Source organism: Rhodamnia argentea, chromosome 8 (assembly GCF_020921035.1).
Source record: "Rhodamnia argentea isolate NSW1041297 chromosome 8, ASM2092103v1, whole genome shotgun sequence".
NCBI classification, from domain to species: domain Eukaryota; kingdom Viridiplantae; phylum Streptophyta; class Magnoliopsida; order Myrtales; family Myrtaceae; genus Rhodamnia; species Rhodamnia argentea.
Window position 1 is genome coordinate 19,609,137 of NC_063157.1, and position 17,624 is coordinate 19,626,760.

A 17,624-nucleotide genomic window follows, 5' to 3' on the forward strand; every position below is an offset into this window, starting at 1 on the left:
TCTGGTTTCTTTGGTCTTCAGTGAGATAATTATCCCACCATCCTTTTAAAGTCCCTGAAAAACCGGCTATAATCATAAAAGCAATTTGTTGATCGGTTGTGTCGGGAATAGTTTTGTAAGTCGTAGCAAGCATAACCATTTGATTCAAAACTTGGATTAAATTTGCTTCGAAACGCCATCAATGTTCCATTCATAAATCGCATCACGAGAATACTTATTCGGAATCTAGTCGAAGATTCTTCCTTGACGAGATCTGGAGGAGTGGCACGAGAGTAGTAAAGTTTAAGGGTTCTTTCCAAGATATCCTATTGATCCGAGGAGTATCTTCGGAGTCTAAAGTAGAAATCTTTGGAGTATCCGAAATTTCGAAATCTGGTCACAATCTAAAGTGGCAACTTCTTTAGGACTAGAAATTGTTAAAGGTCTTTCAACCTTTGGTGTGCTCAAAAGCTGGTTGAGGGACTGGAAGGTCCATGGTCTTTTGTTTTCTTACTTTTTCCCTTAAAAGAAATTTCTTTTTTCTTGAAGTGCTTCATAAAATTCCTTGCTGAATTTTTTGGCATTTCAAAATTCTTAAAAAGGGGTTGTTTTAAATTAAAAGAGGAAGTTGAAGGAATAGAAATATCCTGAATAGGACTGGAAAGTGTACGAGAAGAAACCGTAGAATCGAGAGTCGTTTCGATCCTATTTAACTGTTCACCTATCGTGTGAATATGTTGATTTGCAAAATTATTTTGTTCAATAATTTTTTTGAATTCTTTTTCTTGTTTGAAACCTTTGTCATCATCACAAGGTTTCTTGAAAGGTCTTCTTTGGGATTATCTCGAGTCTTATAGTCAATATTAATTTTTCTCAAAGGAGGATGGTTTGATTCAATCTCATGGCCATCGTCTAATCTCCATTTAAAAATTTTGTTAATGTTAAAAACCTCTCTTTGTTCAAGAAAATGGTTTTCAAGCCAATCAAAGAAAAACATATGTTCTCCTAATTGTCCTAGGAACTCATAATATTGATCTTTGATTTTTAAGCCTTTTTCTTGAATTTGTCTAAAAACCAATTCCTGATCTCGATATTAAAATCAGAATTAAATTCTTTGTTTAAAAGAATTCGGTCCGGTTCAAAATTTCTTTCTAAAACAAGAACTTCGGGGTCTTCGTCTTGCTCCATTTGCGATGGAGTGGGTTCGAGAGATCCTGGATCTTGTTGTTGATAAACAGGTCTTGCAATTCCTGCACTTGTATCTAGACCGCTAATATTTAGATCGGAATTAAAAGGGGGGGCACTTGGAGTTGTATGTCCTTGTGCTTGAGAAATGGAATCACCTTGGCTACTAACCGGAATGGTGATAACGGGAGGTAGATTTGGTCTTAAATCTACGGATCTGCGGGAAGAAGAACTAGAAAAAGAAGGTCTTGAAGAGATATGAGTTGAAAAGTCAAAAGATCGTCGAGGAAATTGGATAGTCACTCTTCCTTCAGGATGCTGAACAATGTTTGTCGGATTTTCGTTTCGAATAATTGGTCGTGGTATCGGGTTATCTATTTCCCATTGTTCCGGCAAAATAACGTCATTCCACGAAATGGATTTTGGAATTATGCAGTTTGATTTCTTAATATCGGTTGTTAAAAGAAGGGTTTCACCCTTTGGAGCCGAATTTAAAGAGTGAACGTCAAAAGCAGAACTCATCGCTTTGTAATGAACTTTGTAGATGAGGGAAAGCGGAATCGAACCGTCATCTATGGCATAATTATGAGTCTTAATTTGCAAAACAAGTGACTTCAAAATATTTTTGTCTCTTAGAGAAACAGAGAAGTTAGGAAAACAGTCAAAATGTATAGGTCCGTTACACAAAGAAGTCTCAATGGTAGCCAAAATCGAGTCCTCATATCTTAAAAGTCTGGAGTCTCTTAGAACAAGTAAAATCGAGGTATTTAAACCTTCCTTCAAAAGTGGCTTAATACCAACCTGAACCATTCCAAAATGGAGATAATTATATTTTTGGGCATGTCTTTTGACGGAGTCTTTGTTTAAAAGAGGGATCAAAGAATAAGAAGAATTCGGAGGAATGTCTCGCTCCTCTGTCGTAATCACATAGTCGGAAGATTTAAAAATCCTTCGAAATGAGGATTGCTCATAAATCCGGTCATAACGGATCTTAGGGATTTTCCAGTTTTTAATAGACTTATTAAAGTCTTCAATAGTAATTTGTTCTCTATGCAATGGTCCTTCAGTCTGAGAAACCTCAGATATCGAACTTGAAGAGGAAGAATTAGTACGTCTTAAAAGATTCATCTTATATAAATATATATATGAGTGAAGAAGATAGAACCCGAGGTCAATTGCAAGAACAAGGAGAAAGACGAAGAAGATTGGACGAGACAAAGTCGGACAATCGCGAAGTCAGACTAATGAAGACAACGTCGGGCGACCGACGCGAAAACGAAGCTGCGATGAAGAAGACGAGTGAACAAATTTTTCTCGGGAGCACCGCCCTCGAACCCCCAGCCACCTCACCAGCAAGCGAGAGACCACCATTGTGAGCAAACCCTAGCTACGATACCATGATAGATTTAGAGAAGTGAATAATGGAATGCTTGATTTATAATTGGGCATAAGGCCAATATAAAGTATACATACAAAGAAGGGTGTAAACGTAAATACATACACAAAATGAAAAACCCTAGTTCTAATATATACAATATATCTAACACCTCAGATATCACAAAGTCAGTAATTATTGTACCGCAAGTCGAAGGGCACAGGTCAAATAAAACCGACATAAGGTGATCCTTGGTTTCGTGACCGGGTGCACCATGTTCATCTCCATACTGGTAAAAGCATTGAGATGCTCGTGCAAGATTCAGACATGCACAAAGAAAAGGCTCTAACCTAGAAAATGGGTAGTCGTTGAACACGTCTTTGTTCATCTTCTTCAAGGTATCGTGCACCAAGTTCTCGATGTGTCATCGCGCAACCTCTTCTGAAGCGCCCGTTTCATTCATGTAGCACTCTACTGCCTTCAAGTTATCACCTCTTGCCAATTCAAACTAAGAATGGACATCAATAAATGACAAAAATTATAAGTCACAGATTCATCTTATAAATGTAGATTTACAAGGACATATGTGCAACTGCGATATCTGATGTGAACCACAACCAATTACGCTCGAGAAATGCCATGATCTTAACGACAATGTATTTCTTATATCAAATTGAGGGGACAATCTTCTGCCATGGCATATGTATTTCTTATATCAAAGTACGAAGGTTGCGAATCAACTTAGGATTAGTTTATGGTAATCCCAAAACGTTGATCTTGGACAGAATAAGGATGCTTTCGTTCTATGGACTACAGTATGAGGACAGAAACATTAGAGAAAAGTACACTAGAAGTGTTATAACTTGTGTACGGCGTTCACTTAAGTGCCATAACTTTCAAAACGTTCACTTAAGTGCCATAACTTTCAAAAATCGTTCACTTGAGTGCTACGTCGGAGCAAAATCGTTCACTTGAGTGCTACAGTAACTTTTCCGTGCGTGCCACATCAGCTTTCCGGCATCTACGGTAGCTTTTCCGGCGTGCTACAGTAGCTTTTACGGCTTGCCACGTCAGTTTTTCCGGCTGCCACGTCAACATGGCACTCAAGTGAATGATTTTTGAAGGTTATGGCACTTATATGAACGTTTTGAAAGTTATGACACTCAAGTGAACGCCGTACGAAAGTTATGGCACTTCTAATGTAATTTTTCCGAAACATTAAATGGTGGTGCTTTGGTGAAACCGTGAAAGCACTAGCAAGTCAAGATTACCCGTATCTGCTTTGAAGCAAAACAATACACAAAGGAAAAGCAAAAGAAACGTCACTTTCTGCTTTGAACCAAAATAAGGAAAAAAGGGAAACAAAAAGACCAGTTTTTGCAGGTAAGGGATGGGATTGATGCCTCGCTCTCTCATCGTCCAATATTCGATTTCGTTCATCATATTGTATAAAGCCAAGAAACAAGTACTTATAGTCAGAGGAAGCTTATCAATGCATGTGATGTCCCACCTAGTTATGACCATTTAACAATGTTAATATCACAAAATTATATAAAAAGGGCAGTTGAAATTGACACAATTTTGGCGAGATATGATCCTATGATTTGTTTTACCCAGATGAACTCCTTATTGTCTCTACGGCAATAATAGTTACAAGGAGAATGGTCATGCGGATGATATTACACGAACCTAACAATGAAATCTGTTAAGATCTCAAGTTCTTCCAACGTCCCAAATACGTCATAAATATCGTCAATAAGAGTCACCATACAAGCAATCTTTGTTATCATGTCTCTGAACACTCTATACTGTGGCTCAAAAATCATTAAAGAGCACCAAAAATAGTGTTCCACTAGCCTGTCTCTTGAGAAGGTCATCTTTGTTCCCGCCAAGTTCAATACACCACCTGAAAATTTCCCACGTGACTGACGATCAAAATGCTAAGTGCAAGAGTTTTTCTGAAAGTCAGTCGGTAATAACTTACTAACTCATTCGCTCAAACCATATTGCCTGGAGTGTTTCTTCGATCAAATTCTAGGATAAGTATTTTATTAAAAGGTAAATATCACATTCTGATAGGTTTAAGTACCGAAAATATAGCATAGATAGTCATTTGGTAATAGCTAAAGTTAAATTATTGCCTATATGATCGACACTGAGCCCCGTAAAGGATATATCTGCGAGAATTCCCTCGTATCAACTGGATCTATGTCTTATAGAGCACATACCTTGCCGTACACCTAAGTTCCCTCCTGTGGATGGATTGAACTATATTGAAGTCTAATTTAGCCAATTGTAGCAAGGAAAGGGTCATGCCGAGCTGCTTCTCGTACATATCCATGAACCACCGAGCCTCCAACCTGTTTGGCCTTCGGTGGATTAGTATATCTAATGCATGAAGCACCTGTGTCACCAAACTAGCCGGAAGTTCATCGAGCTTCAGATTCTTCAGGTGTTTAGAAGTGAAATCCTGAGCTTCGTCCAGTATGTTTTCGCCTTCCAATCCATGAAAGGTGGTTCATAAAGACCAAGAAGTCCTTTCACATCCTTCTCAAGCGATTCCTCAAAGGTACCCATCTTGTTCATAAACCTTTGAAAGACATCTACATGTCCAACATAAGGAATGGCGAAGCAAATGTTGAGGCTATCCTTCTAATTTATTGTCCAAATTAACCGTTAGAAAAGTATATTGGTGAGCACGTACCTTGCTGTACGTCGTATCCACATTGTCTAAGTAGCCAAAATTGAAAGGAAGTGGCATAGAGATTGTCTGAAACCCGAGCATCCTCTTTATCGTCATAGATGAAACCCATATAGTTCTTCATCTCCCTATCAAAATGGTATCCCAACCCTAGTCTTTGGACCGCATCGACGAACTCGAGCCTTACAACCTGATCCATTTCCCTTTTGAATAGTCCCTTAACTTCTTCCTTCATCATCTGGACTTGTTTCATATATCTATCATCCTACCAAAAAAAAAAGTGAACTCATACATGAGATCTTAAAGATAAGGTTGCATTGAAAAAACCATTACTGTATGATCGACCCCTAAGTGACTGGACAAAGTCATAGTCCCAAACACTAGGCTGGTAATTCGCGGAACGTCTAGCAATCTCTTGATCTTCATTCTTCAAAGTGACTACATATTTAATGCCAGTAGAGGAGTAGGAAATAGTGGTGGCGGTGGCAGTGGTGGTGGCGGAGGGGTGGCGGTGGCGGAGGAGCAACGAGGGTTTCTAGAGAGAGAGAGAGGATTGGTAGTGGCGGATTGAGGAGGGAAGGAAGATTGTGGACAGAGCGGGAAGAGCCATTGCTTATATGCTGTCTCTGGTAAGTGGTACATATAACCACTCTTATACGCAGGAAGAAGTTGTGGAGCTCTTTTTTCAATTTTTTTTTATTGGGAAAATCTATATTTGGCATAAAAATAAGACATTGCCCAACCGTGTTGGGGGCGGCACCCATAGGCGTGAGTCTTGGATGCACGTGTTTTGTTCATATTCCTACGCAGTTAAGATAAAAATAGCCCCAAGGCTATACATGGCCGGTTCCATGGAACCGCCAGTTCCGGTTCGAGAATAGGCCCTTGAGAATTCCGGTTTCGGTTCCGGTTCGGAACCGGCGGTTCCAAGCCTGTTCCAGGCTGGTTCCGATTCCGGTTCGAAACCGACGGTTCCGGGTCGGTTCCCGAGCCGATTCCTTCCTGTTCCTTTTTTAATTTTAATTTTTAAAATAATAAATAATAAAATAAACATAATAAATTATAAATTATAAAATATAATCAAATTGTACATTGTAATAAAATGTGGAGAAAAAAGAGAGAGAGGAGGAATGGGCTTGAACTTAATGAATTATCATTAAGCGCCTACATATCTTCTTGGGGATAGAAGAATCCAAGCCCATGTAGCTTTTTTACCTTTGATAACCCCAACTTACCTCGTCGTCAATCGTCGCTACCCGTTGTGGTACTCGTGGCGGTGGTATCTCCAATATCATCGCTAAACAATTCGTGTTCTCGATCCAGCTCTTGGTGTCGAAATTTCGCCATCGTCCAATCGTCAACACAAACTTGAGCTTCCACGGACTTCGGGCTTAATCTTGAACGGCGAGAGTCCAAAACTAATCCTCCAGCGCTAAATGATTGTTCAACCGCAACCGTTGAAGAAGAGGTTGCTAATATCTGGCGAGCGATAAGGGCGAGAACTAGGTAATCGATTTTGTGACTCTTTCACCACTTTAGGATTTCGAAATCTGTACTATGTTACGCATCACGAAACTCAAATTGAGTGGTTAAATATTTTTCTAATTCAGAAATACTACTTGTTGCCCATTTTTGTTTTTTTTTTGTTTTTCTTGCCTACTCTTGAGCATATTATACCATTTACTAAGTGAACTACCACTTTCGCTACGTGAGGCAGTAGATTGTAAAGATCCAGAATCACTTAAACCATATCTACTACAAAATTCAGCATATAATACTACTATAGATTCTTTAACATCTCATTGTATATTTGAAATATCTATTGAATATTCCAAATGTAAACAATCATGATAATACACATTCAAATAATCTAGTAAACCGTCTAATTTAATACGTGGATCAAAAACAATATCAACTAAATAGACAAGAGGAATTTGTAAATAATAATGCAACCATTTTTCTCGCATTACTAAAATAGTTCGAGCTAATTCAGTATCATTTTCATATTCACTAAAAACACTACCAATATTAACACACTCTATTAAAAATAAATGCGTAGTAGGATAATAAATACCAGATAAAGTCTTAGTAGCATCATTAAAATTTTTCAAAAAATCTAAAATTTTTTTACAAACGCCCCAATGTTGCGGAAGTAAAGTAATTTCAAGAATATTTTGTGAAATAAATATACATAATAAATCTTTGTAATCAAAAGTTTGCCAAAGCAACTCGTAGGTAGAATTCCAACAAGTCGGAATATCTTTTGGAAATCTTCTTGCCCTTCTCCCATGTTGTTTACAAAATTTTCCCCATAATTTCATAAAATGGGGACGACTCCATAAAAATTTAATTGCACCCTTTATTGGGGCGAGAGAAATGTCAAAAGTTCGTAAACCATCTTGTACACATAAATTTAAAACATGGCAAGCACATCTAATGTGAAAAAATTGTCCGCCAAAAGTGGGTTTGCAAATATTTTCTAATTCGGGAATAGAAGCGGTATTTGCGGCGGCATTATCAAAACCAATTGAAAATACTTTATTTATCAAATTATATTCTTCTAAAACTTGCCTAATTATTCTATAAATATTATGAGCCGAATGTCTTTCATCAAAAACTCGAAATGCAATAAGTCTTTTTTGAATGGTCCAATCGTCACATATCTAATGACATGTGACACCCATATAGGAATGAATTTGCCAAGGATCACTCCAAATATCACTACCTATATGCACACGTCCATTGAATTCCACAAAAAATTTTGCTAAATATTTTTTTCCTTTTTTATAAAAATGAAAAACTTCGCGTTTAAGAGTATTTTTTAGAATAGTTGGTGCTTGTGGAACCAACGCAGTATTTATCAAATATTTCATATTAAAATTTTCACCAGTATTAAACGGAGCATGATCAAGGACAACATATTCAGCTAATGTTTGTTTATAAAGTGCATCGGTGTAACGGAATATAGGATGAGGATTAGAAGTGGCGTACCTGGAAATTTGTTGTTGCGTATTGTCGATCCCCGCTTGCGTTGGATGTTTTTTCGTCAGATCTTGACGGAATGTTCCGTAGCCGTCTCCTTTCATAAATTTATATATTTGCGAACAATATTTACATTTTATATTATACTTACCTTCCCCTTCATCACGTACCTTGTCGAAGTGTAACCACAAGTCGGATGTATTATCTCGGCCCTTCCATTCTGGCTCATTTGCCGTTGAAGTTTTTTTGACACCGGTGGGAGGATAAAGACTTTCTTGTGTTGAGATGTGCTCAACGTTCGGAATCGGGATATAGTTGATATTATCGTCGTTGTCTTCCCAACATGCATACTCACGAGGATCATATTCGGGAATGAGATTCTCGAAATCTCCCATAGTCATCTTGCCCTTGTCGGCATTTCTGCTTCCACTTGCTATTTTTGAGAGAATTGATCGGAAATCCGATTGAGAAAATTGAGGCGGGATTGAGAGAATTGAGAGAATTTGAGCGAATTGAGAGGATTTGAGAGAATTTGAGAGAATTGTTGAGAGGATTTGTGAGAAAAATGAAAGGGAGAGGATATGTATTTATAGGCAAGAATTAAAATTTTCATTATATATATATATATATATTTTTTTTTTTTTTTATTAAGGCAACGGCCAAATTGGCCGTTGTGGCCCGCGGGAGGGGGGAAGGGGGCAAAGAGCCGTTGGGCTCTTTGCCCCACGAATTTTTTTTTTTTATAATACTAAATAACGGGTCAGGAGCGGCCCGGAACCGGCGGTTCCGGGCCGGTTCCTAAAATTGTGGAACCGTGGGCCCGGTCAACGGGCTGGTCAACGGGCCGGTTCCGGGCCCATGGTTCCAAATGGCCACCTCTACCCAAGGCAACCTATGAGTAGTGTTACATGTGCTTAAAAATTGTACTAATTTCTTTTGCCAAATATACATGACAATTTCATATTCAATGTTTGAACAAGTCAATCATCCAATCACGAGTCTCATTTGTACTAGCTTTCAATTGAAACTGGACATATCATTTAGTAAAGAGGTTTTTTCGTGAGGTTTCTTAGGATCTCTATTATTCCTCTATAAAAAATAGTGGGGACAAAAGTTGGAAAACAAAATCTTAACAAAAAGAAAATAAATAAATAGAAAGTTCAATTCATTCTTATGATTATTGTCCTACGTTGACATTAAACACATCTAAGTGTCTGGAAGGTTTCAAGTATTTGGGGGGGCTTAGCCAAGGCCGATAGCACCTATGTTTGGAGGGAATTATTAAGACTCGATCAAAACCTTCCTTCACTTCTATGAGCTTAAGCAGAAAACTAGACAACTTGTGCGAGTTTCGTGTACAATGTGATCATTTATTTTGTTTTACTATACCAAATCGGATTTATTTAGTGAACACGTACTTGAATGTATCATGGTTGCTTCGTCCAGTCAAGCGAGAGTAGCATAAATTTTACTAATCAGATGCTAATCAAATATCTCGTACATACATAAAAAGACAACAAGAAATAGCATAGGTTAATTTGTTTGAGACTCGGTAGGAATAACTTGAATAAGTTAACTTTGCCCTATCCGACATAATTTTATGACTTTAAAAACATACAAACAGCTTTACACAGCTTTTAATGTCCATATACACTTGTGCTGTCGCATGCAATCAGACTGCTTCCTTTAGGTTATGTTTGAACATGAGAAAAGGGTATAAAAAGTTAAGTTTTGGAAACAGACGAGAGAAAAGAAAGACCCACCACAGGCATGACGCGTTTGGTGAGCTTTAAGCTCTTTGGCCCTAAGGCGCAAGCTGGTCAAAGGTTCAAAACCCTCCTAACGCGTTTCTCGGACTTAAGTTGGGGGTCCTTGCTGGTGGGCTGCGGGGCTAGCCTCCCTCCAGGTATAGTCGCCATCGGAAAGGGTCTTCACCGCCCTTCGGGTGGTGGTGAGTTGACCCGATTACGACTGGCGGATCCTAAATTACCAAAAAAAAAAAAGTATTATATGGAGAAAAAGATGAAATCTCTAGTGACGTATATGAAGGAATGGTTTTTTGGGCTACGGTTTTTAAACTTCCTTTGGCCGTGTCTCTGATTGATGTGTTTTTAGTATGGATTGAACAGATCACCCGCACTGAATTTTGGTTAGCTATACATGGTATGCAGGTTTGTTGTCCCCTGTTGGGGGAATCCATCCGTCTTTTTTTTTTTTTTTTAATTCTTACAAGATGGCAACATCCATCCACCCACTTACAGACCTCATCACACTTGGTCCAAATCCCATAAAACCCTAGCACGCAAACTCCTCTTCTCACTTCCTCCTCTTACCCCCTCATGCCTAACCGTCGTCCCTCCCCCACTGTCCTCGTCGGCGAATCGCCGCCTCCACGTTCAAGCAGACCACCGCCGCTTGTCTAGCCATGCCATAGGCCACCTTTACTACCGTCTTCTTCTCCCTATCGTCCCTTACTCTTTGCTCATCATCCAAGGTATGTTCTGACCAAGAGCATATCCTAACCGGTTATGGGGAATCCCAGGTACTCTCGGGGATGGAACTAAAGTGATCGGTTCGGTCCATTCCAGTTGGTTCCTTTTGCTCGCTTCTAGAGGTGATAAAATGATTCAAGAACCCGTATCTTAACCCACATTTAAGAGTGTGGGTCATAAATGAGTTACTTAATAAACTTAGCGAGTCATAAATGAGTTACTTAATAACTTAATAGGTCATAAACGGGGTCCTAAATGAGTTATCTTACTATCTTAAGTGAGTCATAAAAATGTTTGCTGATTTTTTTTTTTTTTTTTTTCTGATTTTATTTTTTTTTTTTTTTTTATTTTTTTGTTTCTTTCTTTTGCAAAATCGTGTCAACATAACAAGAAATTTACTCCCTAATTTTCTAAAATGCAGAAGACGATCTTTGAGCAAAATTTCAGGTATCACCAATATTCGTAGTCAAGTTAGACATGATAGATAAAACTCAATTGCTCATTGTGATTCGAAAAATATGCTTGGACATTCACCAACTAGAATAATTAGGACTTCGATTGCCCGTTTGGGAAACTAGTTCATTTTCAATTTAATACTTATGTGGTGACATATTTCCATTAGAGGTCTTCTCTTATCCAATAGAGATTCAATGACTAATACACAATAGTAGAATTCAAGCATACCATAACAAGGCAGCAAATCAGCTAAACAAACTCTACGCATCAGAAAGTAAAGCCCGGGAATCTATAGTAAAGAGAAGTCGCGAAAAAAGAGAGTTCATGTACATGAATCCAATATGCCGTCTCAAGTGATCATTTATTACTATGATAGTCTAAGAATATGTGCTTATTGTTGGATGAAGCAACAGAGTCAAGAGGACAAAAGAATTACCATGGCATTATTTTGTCAGTCTGAGTTGGAGGTTCATTGGTCCGACTCCCTCTAGAATTGGGAACCGGATCGCCCGAACACCTATTCCACCTTGACAAACCAGTGAACTCTAAAATCGAACCAAACACATTGGTCCGTTCCAGTCTAGGTGGTCCTCAGTCCAATTGATCAGTCTTACTCACTCCTAATATTTTAGCAATATAATTTGTTTAATAATTTATAAATTTCGCTAAATTGAATTAAATATGGAAATGTTTCAATAATATGGGTTAGGTCGTGTATGAGTTGAAAAAATTGCATTATAGATTAATAGGCCAATTTGAATTAAACCATTTATGACCCAACCTAACATACCCATTCACCCTGTTGCATAGGACTTGCGATTGCGATGTTATCAATAAGTAAAACCCTCATTTGAAATGGTTACCGCTTGTTCCTGCTTGTATATGCTCGGGCCATATGAATTGGGCTAATTCATTACAGTGAACTTGTTGAAGTTGGCCCAATTGAAAACGCATGTTGGGTCCAAGCACGGTAGCGGTCCCTCGTTAAAAAGGTCAGATTGCTCAAAGTTTCCCGGCAATTGACGAAACAAAAATCGCGTTCACTCGCCGTATCGTAGTTTTCAGCTCTATTTGTAAGAAGAGTCATCCTAGTCTCCTCCCAGAACTCGCGACTGCAAGCAGTGAGAGAACAGCACTTCACGATTCAGATTTTGTACACATTGAGATTACACGACACAAACTCATAGGGCACATCAACACGTTCTTAACACGCAGGAATGCGTAAAAGTATCAGATTATTCGATCATTGATCTCACAACCTTAATCATGATTAACTCAAATCTCTGTCTCTGTCTCTCTCTCTCTCTAAAACGTGTATAGGCAGCTCCCATCATCACTCCTCGCTGTCGGGTCAAAGTTCTCCGCATTCGGGTCGGTGCATCCTTCAGGCACGGGTACATTTATTTGTTGGGCTGCTTTGCCTGATCAAGAACAATCCGGAACAATATAACACTAATCAGAAAAATAGTTTGTTTTCAATATGGTAATAGTATGGTATTATCAGTAAAATGAAGGATGAATGAAGGCGAATTAACAAAAAAGATGCTTTTTGCATATCCAAATCTACAGGGCGTGCACAGAAATAAACATGTCTCTACAGAGGTAAAAATGGAAGGAAAGTCTGGACTGACCGTAGAAACTGCCCCGGTTGATGGAGTCTTGGTTGGCATCTCCGAGAGCGGCCTCGCTCAAGTACTTGTCGGCCAACTGGACTCTCTTGACGTTCTCTTGCTCCTGGACAAGCATGTTGCCGTACTCCAGCAGCTTCTCGAGGGTCATCTTCGGCTGATCGAATGTCGGAGGCCCTTCCTTCGAGTTCACCAGCTTCTTCCCGATGGTCTCCACCCCGACGCCCGATATCCACTTCCTCACCTCGTCATCGTACACTCTAGCCCTCAGGGCCCCGAAGAAATCTGCCATTTTCGTACAATCTCGTAGTTAATTTGACTATAATAACGATCGACCTTTTTTATTACATTGGAACACAGATGTCCTATGACAGAAAACTGCAACAATTTCAATTCTCAGAACGTGTCTCTCATTCGATTTTTAGGTGAAAAGAGCTTGAGGACACTTACCAATGGATTGTCCGGGGAAAGCATCGACAAGCTTCACAACATCCTCACCAGCCACATTGTCAGTCCTGAAGATCCCCTTGCACACCCCGATGCGGTCCTCACGGGTCGGGGCCCAGTAGAACTTCTCCATACGCCCGTCGCGGATGAGTGGCGCGTACAGTGTGGAGAAGTCATTCCCCGTGACGATGATCGGGACCCGCGGGTTCTCCTCCTTGTTGTACATCCCGGGGAGCTGGACGTTGGTGGGGTTGTCGGCGATGTTCATGAGGGTGGCGTTGACCATCTGGTTGTTGACCGTGTACTGGGTGGTCCCGCCCATACGCCCGGCACCGGCGTCGAGATCATTGATGAAGAGGCAACACATCTTGCCTTTCTTGATGATGTCGGCGGCTTCACGGTACCTCTGTCGGATCAGCTTCGCTGGCTCTCCGGCGTTGCCGCTTTCCAATTCTCCGGCACTCATCATGATGGGGCTAAAATGCAAACCAAACAGGATAGAATCGAATTATTTTCAGTTGGACGACCAGCAATAATTTCAGTTTTATAATCTCCCAGATCTGAAAATGATACATCAAGGGGTAACTCGGAATCATCCTGATTCCATTTTGAAGTGACAATCTTAAGGGAAAGAGTTCAGATTCTTGTTTCTTGAACATAAAAGCCAATTAAGAGACCAAGAAACGCTTTTTGCAAGAGTATACATGGGAGACTTACTTGATTCCCATCTTGGCAAAGACAAGCTCACATTGGAAAGATTTTCCCTGACCTTTGCCTCCCCAAATGCCGAGGATTAGTGGAATCTGTACAGAAACGGGACGTCTTACTCATGTTTCATTAAATTCCTAGTCAGAAATCTACCGACAGAAAAGGATGAACTACATCACTTGAAGCAGACCTTGATGTTAGGGAGTGTCATGAAGTTCTTTGTGATGTGAACAACAAGCTTGTCCATGAAGGCCGGTGCGATGTAGAATCCCTCCATGGTGTTATCAAAGTCGTACCTTCATTCAAAAGTTTATGAAAGATTATTAGTTGCACCACTTGACGAAATATCGAGAACAAAAATCTAATGAAGCTTAGCGATAGCGGAACCATTTCAAGGGAAAGTTTCCGCCAAAAGAAAAGGAGAATATTATCAATAGGAATGTCTCTTTTTTTTTCTCCCCCTTACTGGCGGAGCCCGGTGCTGACGTAGTCGTAGGAGCTCATGACGGCATAGTGGGTGCCACTGTCCATAGGAGCTTGGAAGAGGGAGTCGACCATGCCCTTCCCGCGGGTGATGTCCTGCTGGTCGTCTGAGGTGTCGTATGCGAGCCCTCTCCACTTGTCCTTTTCGGTCTGCTTCTCCTCGTCGCCCGTCGTCGCACACGCTCTCAAGCCACCGGAGGGCGAGGCGGCCTTGGGGAGCTTTTGAGTCATCTTCTTCAAGCTGCTTCCGAAGAAGGCCGAGCTGGGAGCCGATGCTCCGGTGTTTGAGCCATTTAGGTTGAGCTGCATTGGTATCCACTCATCAGAACATGAATATACCAAACTTCTCGTCAACCCATCCACGAATGTCAACATGAGAGATGCCTATGATCGATTAAGGAACTAGAGGTCTTTTTCCCACTATCACTATTGAAAATAAGATTGGCATAGCTGATTAATTAAGTTAGGAAGAAAGAGTTCCCACTGTTTTAATTACAGTCGTACTCTTGAATTTCAACATTATAATCTCCAAGGTGATTTTCATGACCTATGTGCGTTCCGATCAAGTCATTAGAAATAGGATCAAAGTACGACGAAGGCATGCTCCGTTGGAGCTCCGGCTTCTGGCATAATGGAAGCCGAAGATGTTGCGCAAAGATCAAGGGCTGGTATCCTAAGTTAATGAGTGAAAGGTTCAGCTTATCAAAGGATATGAATCGGGTCGTCACAGAAAAGTGAAACTAATCGACGAGCGCCTAACAACTGAGTTCCGAAAAGGAGAACTATAAAAACAACGCGACCAATGCTAAAAAAACAGGGTTGCATAATATTTCAAATGCATATTTCTCAACGAACAGAAGCACACGACCTAGGAAATCTCGATGCATGCGTCTAGGGTCAACCACTACGCACGAGGAAAGGGGGACTTCCATTCCTTAAGTCGGAATTCTTTGCCAAATCGTGGACAAAAGAACAGAAGAAATGCCTCGGGCAAAAATAGAAACTATAGATCGCACGTGACGATCTTGTACTGCTAATTTCTATCTCTACAAGTGATGCGTACGCGAAGAGTACCAAACCAAACTCGACGGAGAGAGAGAGAGAGAGAGACAGAGACACATTACCGGAGCGCCGTTGACAGTTCCGACGGTGGGTACGGCGGCGGCCATCTCCGGGTACAATCGGACGGCTTTCCCTGAGCTTTTCCGGGAAGCAGAGAACCACTCAGCAGCGGAACTGAAGAGCAAAGCTTTGAGTGGGGGAGTCCAGTGAGCAGAGCGGATAACTTATAGTTAGCAAAGATCGGGTGTGTGTCCAGGAATCGATGGGGCATCTGAAACTCCCTGACGGCCACTCAATGCTGATCGCCTGGGGATCGCACGTGGCAGAATTAGAGAGCCCCTATGCAGCACTTGAGGCTGGAGTTCAAGCACCTTATCTCTTCCCCTGAAGTCTCGCGGCCATTAATTGCCACACAACCTATGAAACAAACTCTCACTTTCGTCGAGTGATCCCTGGTGTCTTCGGGCTTTGTTTGTGTCTGAGCCTCTGCCTGTCAAAGTCGGCAATTAGTGTTGCGATTTTTTACCCGAAAATCTACAAAGGCAAAAGGAAAGAGAAGCGGGGAGAAGGGTTTGTCCCGTGCGACAAAAAATCTTTTTGCGAGTTTTATACGATTTTCCCGTCTTATCATTCTTGGGATAATAAGAGATATTCCATAAATTTTGCAGCATAGAAATGAGTGTGATGACTGATCGTTGGTACTCTTTGACATTTTCTTCAGCCTTATTGGCTCAGGCCCATTAGCAACACAAAAATGGGCATCATCTTAATTTGTGTGGCATCTTATGGAATAGGAGTTAGAATCTTCTTTCCTCCTCTTTTTTTTTTTTTTTTTTGGTTCTAATCAAGGAGCATGGTCGTAGAGACCCGACTACCTTAAGGAAAGGGCAAGCAACATGATCGGTTCAACCCGAAAACCCAACTAGATTGTCTTGACTCTGCTAGTTCCAAGCCAATTTATACTGACACATGTTCGGTTCTTATGTAAGACAGTCAAGTTCAAATCGGTTTGGTGACAGCTTAATTGGTTGTATAACTGTTCAAAATCAAACCTTCAAGTCTCTTAATTGAAAACTTTTGCTAAAAAAATAATGAGGTTGAGAATCCTTACACAGTTATGATATCTAGATGATAAACAAAGATGCTGACAAAGGTAAGCTTCCATTTCACCCAATGTCTTCTAAAATCAACTTAACATATTTATATTTTGCTAATGATATCTGCTACTTACCATGGAAGTAATGGGGCTCTGAAGAAAATCATGAACATATTTGGAAGAAAGCTCTATAAAACGTTTGGACTTGAACTAAATCCACAGAAAACAGAGATTTATACTTTCGGTATTTCAAGTGATTTCTTGAAGTGGGTTTCAAGTTTAGATTTCGTGAGGTACTTGGGTCTTCCATTAATTTAAGCTCGATTCACCAAAAAGGATTGTAAACTTTTGACCTAGAAGATTCTAAGTAGAGTAATTGAATGAAAAAATGAAACAGAAAGCAAAAAAAGGGGTAGGCCAAATCCCGAGTCGAATTTAATACAGCCTGGTTCGGTTCCAGACAATTTTTGGAGTTTGTTGATACGGTTCTTGATTTCAAAAATTGTGAATCGGCTTTGATAGAGTAGGTTCTAAGTTCTTGAATTGGAACCTACCTATTCAAGAATCAACCAGCCCGACATGGAGGTCTACATGAAACTGTGGGCAAACCACTATGAATGGTTAAATTTAGGCGTTACAATTGTGCATATGGCCAAGACCCAGAAAAATCTATCTCTATATCTCTCGATCTCTTGCTCTCAATTCTAAAAAACCAATCTCTATCGCTCTTGATCATTCATGCATATTTTTTTTTTTTTTAACCTAGTTAACTAATCTATCATGATTTATTTCGGAGAAAACATCTTACTATCATGGTCGTAATACGTTTTCCCCTTGAAGGAAATCTAACTCGTTTAGGTCTGCAGAATGCCACAAAACTTCGGGTCTTATGTAGTCCTGCTCGGCCCAACCCCAACCAAAAAAAAAAACAAAATTAGGTAGTCCTGCTTGGAGAGATCAAGGAAAGGGAAGTACCGCTTTGCACAATTGATCCTACTTATTCTTCGCAATATTTTTTCAAACTTTCCAA

The 17,624-nt window shown here is 40.1% G+C and overlaps 1 protein-coding gene and 1 pseudogene across 1 annotated transcript; both read right to left on the reverse strand.

The window, feature by feature from the left end:
* Positions 1–2,963: 2,963 nt before the first annotated feature.
* LOC115727699 lies at positions 2,964–5,850 on the reverse strand (annotated as a pseudogene).
* Positions 5,851–12,294: 6,444 nt separating this feature from the next.
* Positions 12,295–15,714, reverse strand: LOC115727700 (ribulose bisphosphate carboxylase/oxygenase activase 2, chloroplastic-like). The gene is made up of 7 exons (XM_030657964.2): positions 15,561–15,714; positions 14,420–14,739; positions 14,144–14,249; positions 13,963–14,048; positions 13,249–13,721; positions 12,802–13,083; positions 12,295–12,591 (listed from the first exon to the last, which is right to left on the reverse strand). The coding sequence occupies exons 1-7, from the start codon at positions 15,603–15,605 to the stop codon at positions 12,476–12,478; spliced, it is 1,428 nt and encodes a 475-aa protein (XP_030513824.1). The 5' UTR covers positions 15,606–15,714; the 3' UTR covers positions 12,295–12,475.
* Positions 15,715–17,624: the final 1,910 nt, after the last annotated feature.

What these genes read in the sequence shown, in the direction of transcription:
- LOC115727700 (XM_030657964.2), bottom strand. Translation starts at nt 15,605, where the DNA reads ATGGCCGCCGCCGTACCCACCGTCGGAACTGTCAACGGCGCTCCG. An exon ending in GAACTGTCAACGGCGCTCCG is followed by an intron (nt 14,740 to 15,560) that starts GTAATGTGTCTC and finishes ATACCAATGCAG; the next exon opens with CTCAACCTAAATGGCTCAAA. An exon ending in TGACACTCCCTAACATCAAG is followed by an intron (nt 14,049 to 14,143) that starts GTCTGCTTCAAG and finishes GTTTCTGTACAG; the next exon opens with ATTCCACTAATCCTCGGCAT.